At 53.4% G+C, this 13,272-nt stretch overlaps 1 protein-coding gene across 1 annotated transcript in view; it reads left to right on the top strand.

Moving 5' to 3' along the window:
• Nucleotides 1–13,272, top strand: part of LOC148439563 (interferon-induced GTP-binding protein Mx1-like) — a 609,237-nt gene that overhangs the window by 573,269 nt on the left and 22,696 nt on the right. Inside the window, 2 exon segments of the mRNA XM_088464587.1 lie at nucleotides 8,868–8,990; nucleotides 11,915–12,059. Coding sequence (XP_088320713.1) covers nucleotides 8,868–8,990; nucleotides 11,915–12,059 — 268 coding nt within the window.

Genomic DNA, 13,272 nt, shown 5'->3' on the forward strand with positions numbered 1-13,272 from the left:
TTGCAGACTCCCCCGGGATCTCAGCCTGTTGGTCCCTATGCGGGGTTGCCAATGTATATACAGTCCACCCCTGTGGCACAGCAGGCTGTGGTGCCGTTTCAGGCTCCTGTGGCGGCTCCTCCACCCTGGGTGGATGCGCTTTCCCACACTGTCCAAGATTTGGCGGCAGCATCTTTGGCTTTTCAGTCGATGTTGCGCAGTGACGTGCCCTCCAGGGAGTCTAAACGCACAGTTATGGCGCGGGCTGCGCATTTTTCGGACTCTGAGGGGTCCTCAGATGATGGTGATGTGCAGGATGACTCAGCCTCAGATGCCTCAGTCCAGGAGGTAGACACTAAGGCCCTGATTCAGAGCCGGACGCTCTGACCAGAGCGCTCGCTCTGAATCAAGGCCCACCTCCATAAATATGGAGCATCCTCCTGGACGCTCGTATAGCTGTGGGTCACCACCCACAGCACATACGAGCGTGCAGGATGATGGTCGCGATGGTCTTGACCATCGCGACCATTGCCACTGCGAGCAGAAGCCTGCGGTTGAGTTTCTCAACCGCAAGGCCGGGAGTGATTTTGGCTCTATCAGAGCCAAAATCACTCCCACTGACATCACTAGTGATGTCAGTGGGGCCGGCTTCTGACGGTAGGCGTTCCCTTGGGAACGCCTCCGTCTGGCAGGCACGCCCCCGGCACGCCCACCAAAGGGGGCGTGCTGTCAATCAACATCGACAGCACGCCCCCTTTGATCAGACACTACGAGCGAAGGAAAGTCCTTCGCTCGTCGCGTCTCGCGCATGCGCACGACGGAGCTCCCTCCGTCGTGCGCATGCGCAGTGCAGACCATCGACCCACTTGCGAGCGGACAGCCGCTCGCGAGTGGGTCTGAATGAGGCCCAAAGTCTTCCATCAATGTGCGGACTCTGGTTAGGGCGGTGCGGGCCATTCTTCTGATTGAGGATGAGGCACCCGCTCCCAAGTCGAGGTTTCCTAGTTTTAAAAAAGCTAAGGTTACTTCTGCAGCGTTCCCCTTGTCTGATCAGTTGACGGATCACATGGCGGTGGCCTGGCAGACGCCCAGTAAGCGATTCCTGCCACAGAAGCGGTTGGCGGCCAATTATCCATTTCCGGAGGCGCATTGTAGGAAATGGGAAACTCCGCCTGTGGTCGATTCCCATGTAACACGCCTCATCAGGAGTGCTACTTTGCCATTTCCGTCTATATCCTCTCTGAAGGATCCTACGGACAGGAAGGTGGAGACTTTTACTCTCTCTCAGGGGCTGTAGCCCGGCTGTCCATGGCCATCTCCTGGGTGGCCAAGGCCATTGAGGGTTGGGCCAACGCCTTGGAGGATACGTTTCCGGATGAAGCTCCGGATGTCCAGAGGGCGTTGTTAGGACAGATGAGAGATGCCGCTTCCTACATTGGAGAAGCATCTTTGGATGCTAGCCTGCTGACCTCTAGGGTTTCGGCGGCAGCAGTGTCTGCTCGCAGATCCTTGTGGTTGAGGTCTTGGAGAGCAGACGCTGATTCAAAGAAAGGCTTGGAGGCCTTACCTTTTAATGGAGAGTTACTATTTGGTCCGGACCTGGACAAAATAGTAGATACCCTGGCAAAATCCAAGTCAGCCTTCCTCCCTTCAGCTACGACACCTGCTAAGGTCCGGAGCTCGGCCTTTCGCTCCTTTCGGGTTCAGGGCAAGGCAAAGGGTCAGTCTTCCCGAGGCAGTCCGCAACCAAGACCGCCTCAAGGCCAAAGAAGCAAGCCTGGAGTGCTAGGCGCCCTTCATCCAAGCAAGAAGATAAGCCTTCTGCATGATGGGATGGGCCTCCCTCTAGGGGACCCCAGAGTGGGAGGCCGACTTCTTCAATTCGCCCAATGCTGGCACAATACCACCACGGATGCCTGGGTGCAAGAAGTGGTCTCCCAGGAGTACGCCCTGTCTTTTCGGCACAGGCCGCCTCGCCAGTTTTTTTGCACAAGTCCTTCTCAGGACAAAACCAAGGCCTTGCAGGTTCAGGAAGCCATAGAGGCCTTGCTGACGGCGGGGGTCATTATACCCGTACCACAATCTCAACGTGGGATGGGGTATTACTCTACGCTGTTTCTGGTGCAGAAACCCAATGGCTCTCATTGCCCCATCCTCAATTTGAAGTCCCTGAACAGGTTTCTCAGGGTTCCCAAATTCAGGATGGAAACTTTGCGTTCCATCATTCTGGCGATGGAACCGGGGGATTATATGGTCTCCCTGGATATCCAGAACGCCTACCTCCATGTGCCTATAGCAACATCGCACCAACGGTTTCTGCGATTTGCTATTCTCCACAACCACTACCAATTCAGGGCTCTACCCTTTGGCCTCTCCACGGCACCAAGGGTATTTACCAAGGTGATGGCGGTCATGGCGGCTCACCTTCGGAGCCAGGGGATACGGTTGCTACCATATCTAGACGACCTCCTCTTGCTGGCAAGCTCCCCGGAGGTACTGATCTAGCATCTCCACCTGACGGTCGCTTGTCTTCAGGCACACGGGTGGTTGATCAACTGGAAGAAGTCCTCCCTCATCCCATCACAGCGGATGGTTCATTTGGGGGCCCTGCTGGACTCTAGTCGGCAACGGATTTTTCTGACTCCACAGAAGGTCTCCTCCTTACAGCTGCGGATTCACAGTTGTCTGAGCAGTGGCAGAGTGTCGGTGCACTCAGCGATGAGAGTTTTGGGGTCCATGGTGTCGGCATTCGACATGGTGGAGTTTGCCCAGTTCCATTCCAGGCCCCTGCAGAGGCTGATTCTTTCGGAATGGAACGGATTGCCACACAGGATCCGATCTCAGATGCTGGTGTTGTCCTCAGAGGTACGTCTGTCCCTGGCCTGATGGCTACAGACGGCTCATCTCCTCGAGGGGTGCCCCTTTTGGATCCGTAATGGGTTCTGCTCACGACAGATGCCAGTCTCCGGGGTTGGGGGGCGGTGACAGGCTCCTTGTCACTTCAGGGTCGTTGGTCGGCGGAGGAAGTGATTTTTCCCATCAACATCCTGGAACTGCGTGCAGTGTACAGAGCCCTGCAGTCGTCCGGCACCGCTCTTCACGGAAGGGCCGTTCAGGTGCAGTCAGACAACGCCACCACGGTGGCGTACATCAATCACCAGGGAGGGACTCGCAGTCGAGCTGCGATGTCGGAAGTTTCCCGTGTCCTGGCTTGGGCAGAGCGCTATCTTCCAGCTCTCTCGGCAGTCTTCATCCCGGGAGTCCTCAATTGGGAGGCAGACTTCCTCAGCCGTTGCGACGTGCATCCCGGGGAATGGTCGCTTCATCCAGAGGTATTCCAACTACTCATGGACAAGTGGGGGCTGCCAGAGCTGGACCTGATGGCATCCCGTCACAATCACAAGCTGCCCGTGTATGGGTCAAGGACAAGGGACGCAGGCGCAAGTCTGATAGACGCGCTGTCGGTGAAATGGCTGTTTCACCTGGCTTACTTTTTCCCTCCGATATCTCTGCTGCCTCGGGTCCTGTGCAAGTTCAAGCAGGACGGAGGCACACTCATCCTGGTGGCCCCAGCGTGGCCCAGAAGGCCGTGGTACTCCGATCTGCGGAGCCTGTCCATCGACGCTCCATACCTCCTACCTCAACGGCGGGACATGTTGTCTCAGGGGCCCTGTCTTCACCCGGATCTGGGTCGACTATCTTTGACGGCGTGGCTCTTGAGACAGCCGTCCTGAGGTCTCGGGGCTTTTCTAGCTCCGTTATTACCACCATGCTGAGGGCGCGCAAGCCTGCTTCCGCGAGGATCTACCACAGAGTGTGGCACACTTACTTTCAGTGGTGCGAAGCCAGAAAATATGATCCCCAGGTGTTCCGAGTTTCGCGTATTCTGGCTTTCCTTCAGTCAGGTTTGGATTTAGGATTACGTCTTTCCTCACTGAAGGTGCACGTGTCTGCTCTGTCGGTGTGGTTCCAGCGCAGGATTGCTGCTATGCCGGATGTACACACCTTTTTCCAGGGTGTTTTAAGAATCCAGCCTTTGTGCCACCTGTGGCCCCGTGGGATTTGGCGGTGGTTCTTCGGGCCTTACAGGGTCCTCCTTTTGAGCCCTTGGAGTCAGTGGAGCTCAAGTGGCTAACTTTTAAGACGGTTTTCCTCTTGGCAATTGCTTCTGCCAGGAGGGTTTCGGATTTGGGGGCGTTTTCCTGTCATCCCCCTTTTCTGGTTTTTCATCAGGACAGAGCGGTGCTTCGCACTCGTCCTGATTTCCTGCCTAAGGTAGTTTCCAGGTTCCACATTAATCAGGAAATTGTTGTACCAGCCTTTCAGTCGCCTGATCTTTCGGCTGGGGAGGCTTCCTTAGACGTTGTCCGTGCACTCTAGCCCGTTGGTTTCGTTCTGTTATTATTGAGGCTTATATGCAGGAGGGTTTACATTTTCCAGTCTCTGTTAAGGCTCATTCCACTCGGTCTGTGGGCCCTTCTTGGGCTGCTAGCCGTGGCGCCTCTGCTGTTCAGCTGTGTAAGGTGGCCACCTGGTCTTCCATTCAGACCTTTTTGAGGTTCTATGTGTTTGACACCTTTGCCTCTCAGGATGCATCCTTTGGGCGCCGGGTTCTCCTATCAGCACAGGAGCGTCCCCGCCCTTAGTTTGACTGCTTTGGGACATCCCCAAGGTCACCCTGTGGACCCCTATGGACCCTGAAGTAGAAAACAAGAGATATGGTAAGAACTTACCTTTGTTATCTCTGTTTCTACGAAGTCCATAGGGTCCACAGGGCACCCGCCCTGACGCACCTGGCTTCATATGGGCTCTGTGACTGGTCACCGGTTTTCCGTCTCCCATTTCTGTGAGTATGGTTCTTGTGTGTTCCAGTCTTCCTTCTCTCTGTTTCGTCTCCTCCTCCGGCCTGGGCTGCTTACCAACTGAGGTGCCTGTGGCTCGGTGGTGGGGTATTGAGGAGGATGGACCCAAGTGCATCCTGGGAGCAGCTAAAAGCTTTAACTCCGTGGTGCCTGAGGATCCAGAATCCAGCTATACCCCAAGGTCACCCTGTGGACCCTATGGACTTCGTAGAAACAGAGTTAACAAAGGTAAGTTCTTACCATATCTCTTGTTTTACGCCATACGATGTTGCAGGAACCACATGGCTTCACATTAGTCACCATCGGTTGCACCATCGAACCTTGCACTAGCCGTATGGCAGGTGCAGATTATCCGTCTGAGTATAGCCTCCTATGTGAGCGGTTCTGCGTCTATGGGCCTGATTCACAGATGAACGCAATGGCGATTACATACACAAATTGAGCGATTGTTTTCCATTGTGCATGCGTATAAGCTGCACTGCAATTACGGATGCACAGAGGAATCCATCGCAAAGTGAGTGACAGGCTGTCACAGAGGAATCCATCACAAGTGGTGACGGGGGGGTGGTCTGATATACGCAGGCGTGTCTGACCGTCTGAACGCCCTTACATGGACGTGCATAAATTAGCCACTGCGATCTCCTATGCAGCTCTGTGTGTCAGGAGAGCTGCCAAATCTGCGTCCAATCAGACCTTCCGTAAGGGCAAGGTGGTCGCTCAATGTGCGTTGATGTTATAGATATTTACGCTGGTAAGCGACATCGTACGCATGTGAGAAGGCGGCAGTGGGCATCTTTATGCCGGCTGGGCTGTGGGGTGCATTAGCATATTTTTGCAGCTGCCTTCCGTGCGTAATCGCAGCTGCGATTCCATTAGCGTCCGTCTCTGAATCATGCCTTATATACGCAAATACTATCGGTGACACGCCATAGACACTACTGTGGGAGGCAACATCTCTTGAGCCACGCCCCTGTTACATCCCAGTCACCGTCCAGGAATGCCCCTTACATTGCTTATACCGTGCGTGTACATTTGATCCGCCACTCTGTGCGAACAAACAGTGGCGCCATTATTGGGGTGGGGAGATTCTGTATTGCGCGAGGCAACATGCCGGCCGCTAAGATGAAGTAAACAGCGAACAGGCACCAGTTTCCCAGAATCCTATAACTATATACAGCTAATACATACATTCTGACATTCACCCACCACATTATTATTATATAGCACCCACATATTATATCAGTCGCTGTAATGTATATATCCTGTTATATAATATGTATACACAAGGGTTATTTTCTATTCGAGAAGCTAATTAACCTACCAGTATATTTTGGGATAGTGTAAGGTAGCTGGAGTGCCCGGGTGAAACCCACACAAACACGGGGAACATACAAGCTCCACACAGATAGCGCCCTGGTTGGAAGCGAACCCATGACTCCATCGCTGTAAGGCAGCAAAGCTGACCATTATACCACCGCGCTACCTGATTGGACCTATATGCCTAGAGTAACCCAAACAGACAAGGAGCAAGGGCCTCATTTATCAATGAGTTTTATCATATGCAACGAGATTTAAAACTCATTGTGTATGATAAATAGTGCTCCAGCCAATCAGCTCCCATCTGTCATTTCTGAGTGCGAGGGCACACTAGGGCAGTGGACAGTACGGAGGTGGTGACCTGGCATATGCATATTATCAGTTCACCTTACTATAGTGGCAGTGGGGTAGGGGCAGAGTAGGAGGGCACAATGGGGCAGTGGACAGTACGGAGGAGGTGACCTGGCATATGCATATTATCAGGTCACCTTACTATAGCGGCAGCAGGGTAAGGGCAGCGTAGGAGGGCACACTGGGGCAGTGGACAGTACGGAGGAGTTGACCCGGCATATGCATATTATCAGGTCACCTTACTATAGTGGCAGTGGGGTAGGGGCAGCGTAGGAGGGCACACTGGGGCAGTGGACAGTATGGAGGAGGTGACCCGGCATATGCATATTATCATGTCACCTTACTATAGTGGCAGTGGGGTAGGGGCAGAGTGGGAGGGCACACTGGGGCAGTGGACAGTACAGAGGAGGTGACCTGGCATATGCATATTATCAGGTCACCTTACTATAGTGGCAGTGGGGTAGGGGCAGAGTACGAGGGCACACTGGGGCAGTGGACAGTACAGAGGAGATGACCCGGCATATGCATATTATCAGGTCACCTTACTATAGTGGCAGCGGGGTAGGGGCAGAGTAGGAGGGCACACTGGGGCAGTGGACAGTACGGAGGAGGTGACCCGGCATATGCATATTATCAGGTCACCTTACTATAGTGGCAGCGGGGTAGGGGCAGAGTAGGAGGGCACAATGGGGCAGTGGACAGTACGGAGAAGGTGACCCGGCATATGCATATTATCAGGTCACCTTACTATAGTGGCAGTGGGGTAGGGGCAGAGTAGGAGGGCACAATTGGGCAGTGGACAGTATGGAGGAGGTGACCCGGCATATGCATATTATCAGGTCACCTTACTATAGTGGCAGCGGGGTAGGGGCAGAGTAGGAGGGCACAATGGTGCAGTGGACAGTATGGAGGAGGTGACCCGGCATATGCATATTATCAGGTCACCTTACTATAGCGGCAGTGGGGTAGGGGCAGAGTAGGAGGGCACAATGGGGCAGTGGACGGTACGGAGGAGGTGACCCGCGTATGATAAAACTCAAATCTGACTGTGTGTATCAGTCATTAGTAAACTTCTGTAACTGTGCCCTGTAGGTGTCAGCCTTTTGGGCACACGGCCTGATTCAGGCTGAGCGCTCGCAAGCGGGTCGATGTTGGCCCAGTGCCCATGCGCACGAGGGAGCCGGCTCCCTCGTGCGCATGCGCGAGACCCGAATAGCGACGGCCAAGCCGTCGCTATGGGTCTCATACCAAAGGGGGCGTGCTTTCGATGGTGAGTGACAGCATGCCCCCTTTGGTGGCTGGCCAGATGGAGGCATTCCCATGGGAACGCCTACCGTCTGGGGCCAGCCCCACTGACATCACTAGTGATGTCAGTGGAAGTGCTTTTGGCTCTGATAGAGCCAAAAGCACTCCAGGGCTTGCGGCAGACGAGACCCTACCACAAGGGTCTCGTCGCAAGCCCGATGGTCGCGATGGTCTTGACCATCATGACCATCATTTTGGCTGCTCGCATAAGCTGTGGGTGGTAGCTGACAGCTATGCGAGCAGCCAAGAGGCCCCAACAAAAAAAAAAAAAACGCCCTGATTCAGAGCGGGCGCTCGTTCAGAGCGTCCGGCTCTGAATCAGGCCCACAGTGCCTGATTCAGACCCGTTCGCGAGCGCATAGCGCTCGCAAGCAGGTTGCTGGTCCCTCACTGCGCATGCACACGCCGGAGCCGGCATGCGCGAGACCCGCCAGCGACGGGCGCTTTGTCGCTATGGGTCTCGCACCAAAGCGGGGCAGCTGTCGATTGTGATTGACAGCTTGCCCCGTTTTGGAGGTGGGCAGGGGGGGTGGCTGGCCAAATGGAGGCGTTCCCGAAGGAACGCCTGCCATTTGGGGGCGGCCCCACCATCACTTGGCCGCTTGCTAAAGCTGTGGGTGGTCACCCAGAGCTATGCGAGCGGCCAGTCGGCCGTCTTTAAAAAAACAGGGACGCCCTGATTCAGAGCGAGCACTCTCAAAGAGCGTCCGGCTCTGAATCAGGCCCACAGTTACAAGAGATACGACCATAGATGGGGGGAGATTTATAAAATCGTGGAGAGAAAGAGACACCCCCAACCAGCTTAACACTGGCACATTGCAGGCTGTGCTAGGAAAATGACAGAAGCTGATTGGTTGGTAATTTATCTCTCTCCTCTTGTGTCCCCCCCTAAGGCTTAGTACATCTTCCCATGTATCTCGCTTCACTTTATTTCTTTCTAAGATTTGATAAATCTCCCCCAAAAGTAAGAACCAGCGACGCGTACAACCTTCACCCCAAGCTGCCGATTCATATGATCATGTCGCTAAAGAAAGAACTTTTTTACTCTCTTAGAAATCACTTCCAAATCTTGAAGTTCAGATAAAAAACAAACTTTAGTTAACAAAGGATGAGCTGGAGAAATGTGGAAAAGGTGTCCCCGATAATGAAGGTGACAAGCTGACGTTCCTGGTGGAGGTAAGTGTGATCATACTGTATATGCTAATTATTTGTCACTTTATGGATTATGGTTGAAAATGATCTAATGTTTCCACTCTCTTCCTTGACATACAAAGTTTAAATGAATGGTGATTAGCCTACAGTAAGTATTGTAATGCAAAACATCAGTGGCGTATCTATAATGGGTGCAGTGTGGCCCCGCACCGCACACCCTGCACCCATATTTGTTTTAACTTACCTGTCCGTAGTCCCGCGTCTGGTGTCGGCGCTGCTCAGAACACGGGAAAATGGTCGCCGCTGCCATTTTTCCGGTGTTCTACGCATGCGCAGTAGACACTCTAGTGCCCTGAGTCTACTAATGCTCCGATGGCTGGCCAGCCGCGTCAGTCGGCTGCCGTCCACCGGGGGGGAGAAGAGGTGGCCCCGCACGGGGAGTGCACACGGGCCCCCTCCTCTGTTAAGACGCCCCTGCAAAAAATTATATATATTTGTCACCCTAATTCTATATGTGTATGAAATAACGTGGTATGATTCCCAAATAAATGGGCTAAGCTGATGCTCTTTGCAGGAGATATGGGTGAGTGGGTCAACTTATAGCTGCACCATCCCCCTGCACCCAGCTCCAGCACCGACACTTATCTTACACTAGCAAGGTCTCCGCCATCCTGCTTTCTGTTCCTCTCCTCTTACATCGGCTTCCTCCCCTGGTCTTCAACTCCCCTTATTACATCCATTCTGAGGCATTCTGCCCCCCCATGACACCCCCTCCTCATATTACCCCTATAATCCAAGTCCTCCCCCTTACTGGTCCAGCTGAAAAGTGTTAAGGGGATGTAGTTAAGTGCGGTCACAATCCCGATGGCAGAATGCCGGCTCGGGATGTATGATAGGCATCAAGATACCAGAATCCAGAACGATGCGGGCCCGAACGAGGTAAGTCCGGGGCCGCGTCTACTTAGCCACGGGGGGAGGGTTTGGTTAGGGGGCTCCCGGGGGGACATAGGGATAGGCACCCTCCCCGGGAGGGTTAGGGTTAGGCTTGGGGAAGGTGGGTTTAGGGGTAGGTACCCCCGGGGAGAGGTTAGGGTTAGGAACCCCCTTAGGAGGGTTAGGTTTAGGCACTGCTGGAGGAGGTTAGGGTTAGGCACTGGGGGGGAGGTTAGGATTAGGCACTAGGGGGGGTGGTTAGGGTTAGGCACTAGGGGGGAGGTTAGGGTCAGGCACTAGGGGGGGGAGGTTAGGGTTAGGCACCCCTAAGGGAGGGTTATGGTTAGGGGGGGGAGAGGGAAGGGGTAGCTTTACTTACCTCCGCTGTCGGCATTTCATCCTTCCGGGCTCACGTTGTCAGGATTTGAATCAGCGGCATTACAATCCCATCCCCTGTTAAGCAGGAGTCATGACTGTCCATTCACACGGCCTCAGTATAAGAGGCAGCTGCCAGATATTGCCATTCCTTAATAAATAATATATATATATATATTGCTATTTTTCAGCAGGAGCTCAGGGCCTGATTCAGACCCGGTCACAAGTGCTGAGCGCTCGCAACTGGGTCGATGGTGGCCCAGAGCGCATGCGCACAACGGAGCCGGTTCCGTCGTGCGCATGCGCGAGACCTGGATAGCGACGGGCAATCCGTCGCTCCGGGTCTCGCACCAAAGGGGGCATGCTGTAGATGTTGAGTGACAGCACGCCCCCTTTGGTGGGCGGGCCGGGGGACGTGGCTGCCCAAACGGAGGCGTTTTCATGAGAATGCCTACCGCTTGGGGCCGGCCCCACTGACATCACAAGTGATGTCAGTGGGAGAGCTTTCGGCTCTGTAAGAGCCGAAAGCTCTGGGGCTTGCGGCCACGAGACCCTACCACAAGGGTCTAGTCGCAAGCCCAATGGTCGCGATGGTCTTGACCATCGCGACCATCATCCTGGCCGCTCGCATTAGCTGTGGGTGGTCACCCACAGCTATGCGAGCGGCCAAAAGGCCGCACCAAAAAAAAAAAAGCCCGGCGCTGATTCAGAGCGAGCGCTCTGTCAGAGCGACCGGCTCTGAATCAGGGCCTCAGTTCCTAAACCTCTCATTAACTATTATGTAATGTTCTGGGCCAAAATGTATTTTCCATAAGATAAGTTCTATTTTTTTTCTATAGCTCCGCCCCCAGTCCCTGAACCTATTTTTACAGGAAAATAGCCCTGTATATGTATGCATGTGTGTTTGGAGGAAGGGTCAAGGATTAAGGGGGCCCCGGAGATATCAGTGTACCGAGCCCCAAGAATTCTGTTGCCGGCCCTGATGACACGCCCCCGTTTCCAGAAACGCCGGCCGTCCCCGCCCCCGCACCACCCTTTAAATGCCTCTGCCTGCCAAATCAAGCAGATGCATAGCAGGGGCTGCGTGCAGTCACATAGGACCCGTTCTGCACATTCACAGAACGGGTCCTGCGCACGCGAAGATTCAGCAGAGCAGCTCTGCTATTTTGGTGTCACCCCCTCGGATGGTGTCACCCAGTGCAGCCCGCACCCCCCTAGTGACGCCAGTGGTAGTAGACTCACATCACCATTTTCCCGGTGGTTTCTCTACTGCGCATGCACCAATCTCTGGAATAATGTCTGCTGCATCATATTCCTGGTGACTTCTGCAGCGCTGACACTGGACTCTGGAGAGGTGAGCATAGTATGTTGGTGCAGGGTGTGGGGTGTGGGCCGTTGTGAACCGAGGGGGCTGTGTGTACCGCACGCCATGCATCCATTATAGATCCGCCACTGTGGTGAATATGTGTAGTTGCCCAAAACCATACAGCGCCAGTTTCCTAAGCAGGGTGGTTCTGAAGGCTCCGGTAACTCACACATTAGTATAAGGGCACAGAAAGGAGAATTGCGTTTTTTCAGTCCCTTTCATGTCAGTAACATTTATCAGGTTTACTAACACTTATTATTGTGCCGCAATACAGAAAATTCAGCAATTTAACCAGGACATCGGCCGCGTCACACGAGGAGAGGAATTCGTGTCTCTAAGAAAAACTCCTAAACTTTATTCAAGACTTCGACGGTTCTTCAGCAAATGGAAGAATGATTTGGACCAGTCCATCATGCAGTGTAAGATATGGCAATGATCACCCGTTATTGTATTTGTATGATGTACATGACCCCTAGAGACTTTACTAACTCATGATTTAAATAAAGGCACGTGAGTAAATAAATAAAAATATATATACTGTATCTGCCCTGGCAATTCAACTTATAATGCAGCACACAGCTTGCTCCAGTGCCCTCCTCGAGGGTCACCCCCAAATACACTCCAGTAACACACGAGGCGGCACTCAGACTTCCAAACAGTGAACCCTATGGGGTATATTCAATTGGGCGCGAGGTTTAGTGAGGCTAAAACCTTGCGCCCCTCGCGGTCAATTTCGGAAATCCCGCGTGTATGCGCGCTCCCGATACCCGCGGGATTCAATTAAAACAGTGGACGCGGGGGTTTCATCAATGAAAACCCCGCGCCGTGTAAATTTTTAAAAAAAAAAAACCTCACTTACCTGCCCGGGTCTCCGCAGCTCCCGGTGGCTTCCCCTCTCTCTTGTTACTGGAGAAGGGGCTGCTGGGAGTCCCGGGGGCTGATGGGAGGAGCAAGGGCTGCTGGGAGATTTAGTTCTCCCAGCGCCCATTCCGGGGGGCCACACACACCGCACCGGGGTCACACATACACACACTCATTGACCACACACACTGACATACTCACCGCTGCTGCAGAAGAGCCGGCTCCCGACGCTGGTTGCAGAAGAAGATGTAGAAGACAGCGCTGAGGAAGGTGAGTAATTAAGGACTAATTAAGCTAACTGGATACTTCCAATTGCTTAATTAGTCCTCGGGGGGGTGCCGCGGGGGTGTCAGAGCAAGTCCCGGTGATTTTTCCTTAAATCATCGATTTTAGGAAAAATCACGCTTGCTCAGGAGGTGCGTGAAAAAAAACCTCCCAGTGCGTGTTTTTTAGAAAACCTCGCACCTAATAGAATAGCAAAAAACCTCGCACCTAATAGAATAGCAAAAAACCCGCACCTGCAGGAAAAACCTCGCACCTAATAGAATAGCAAAAAACCCGCACCTGCAGGAAAAACCTCGCACCTAATAGAATAGCAAAAAACCCGCACCTGCAGGGAAAACCTCGCACCTAATAGAGTAGCAAAAAACCCGCACCTGCAGGAAAAACCTCGCACCTAATAGAATAGCAAAAAACCCGCACCTGCAGGAAAAACCTCGCACCTAATAGAATAGCAAAAAACCCGCACCTGCAGGAAAAACCTCACACCTA

The sequence above is a fragment of the Taudactylus pleione genome, unplaced genomic scaffold (genome assembly GCF_031769625.1).
Source record: "Taudactylus pleione unplaced genomic scaffold, aTauple2 ptg001697l, whole genome shotgun sequence".
Taxonomy (NCBI): domain Eukaryota; kingdom Metazoa; phylum Chordata; class Amphibia; order Anura; family Myobatrachidae; genus Taudactylus; species Taudactylus pleione.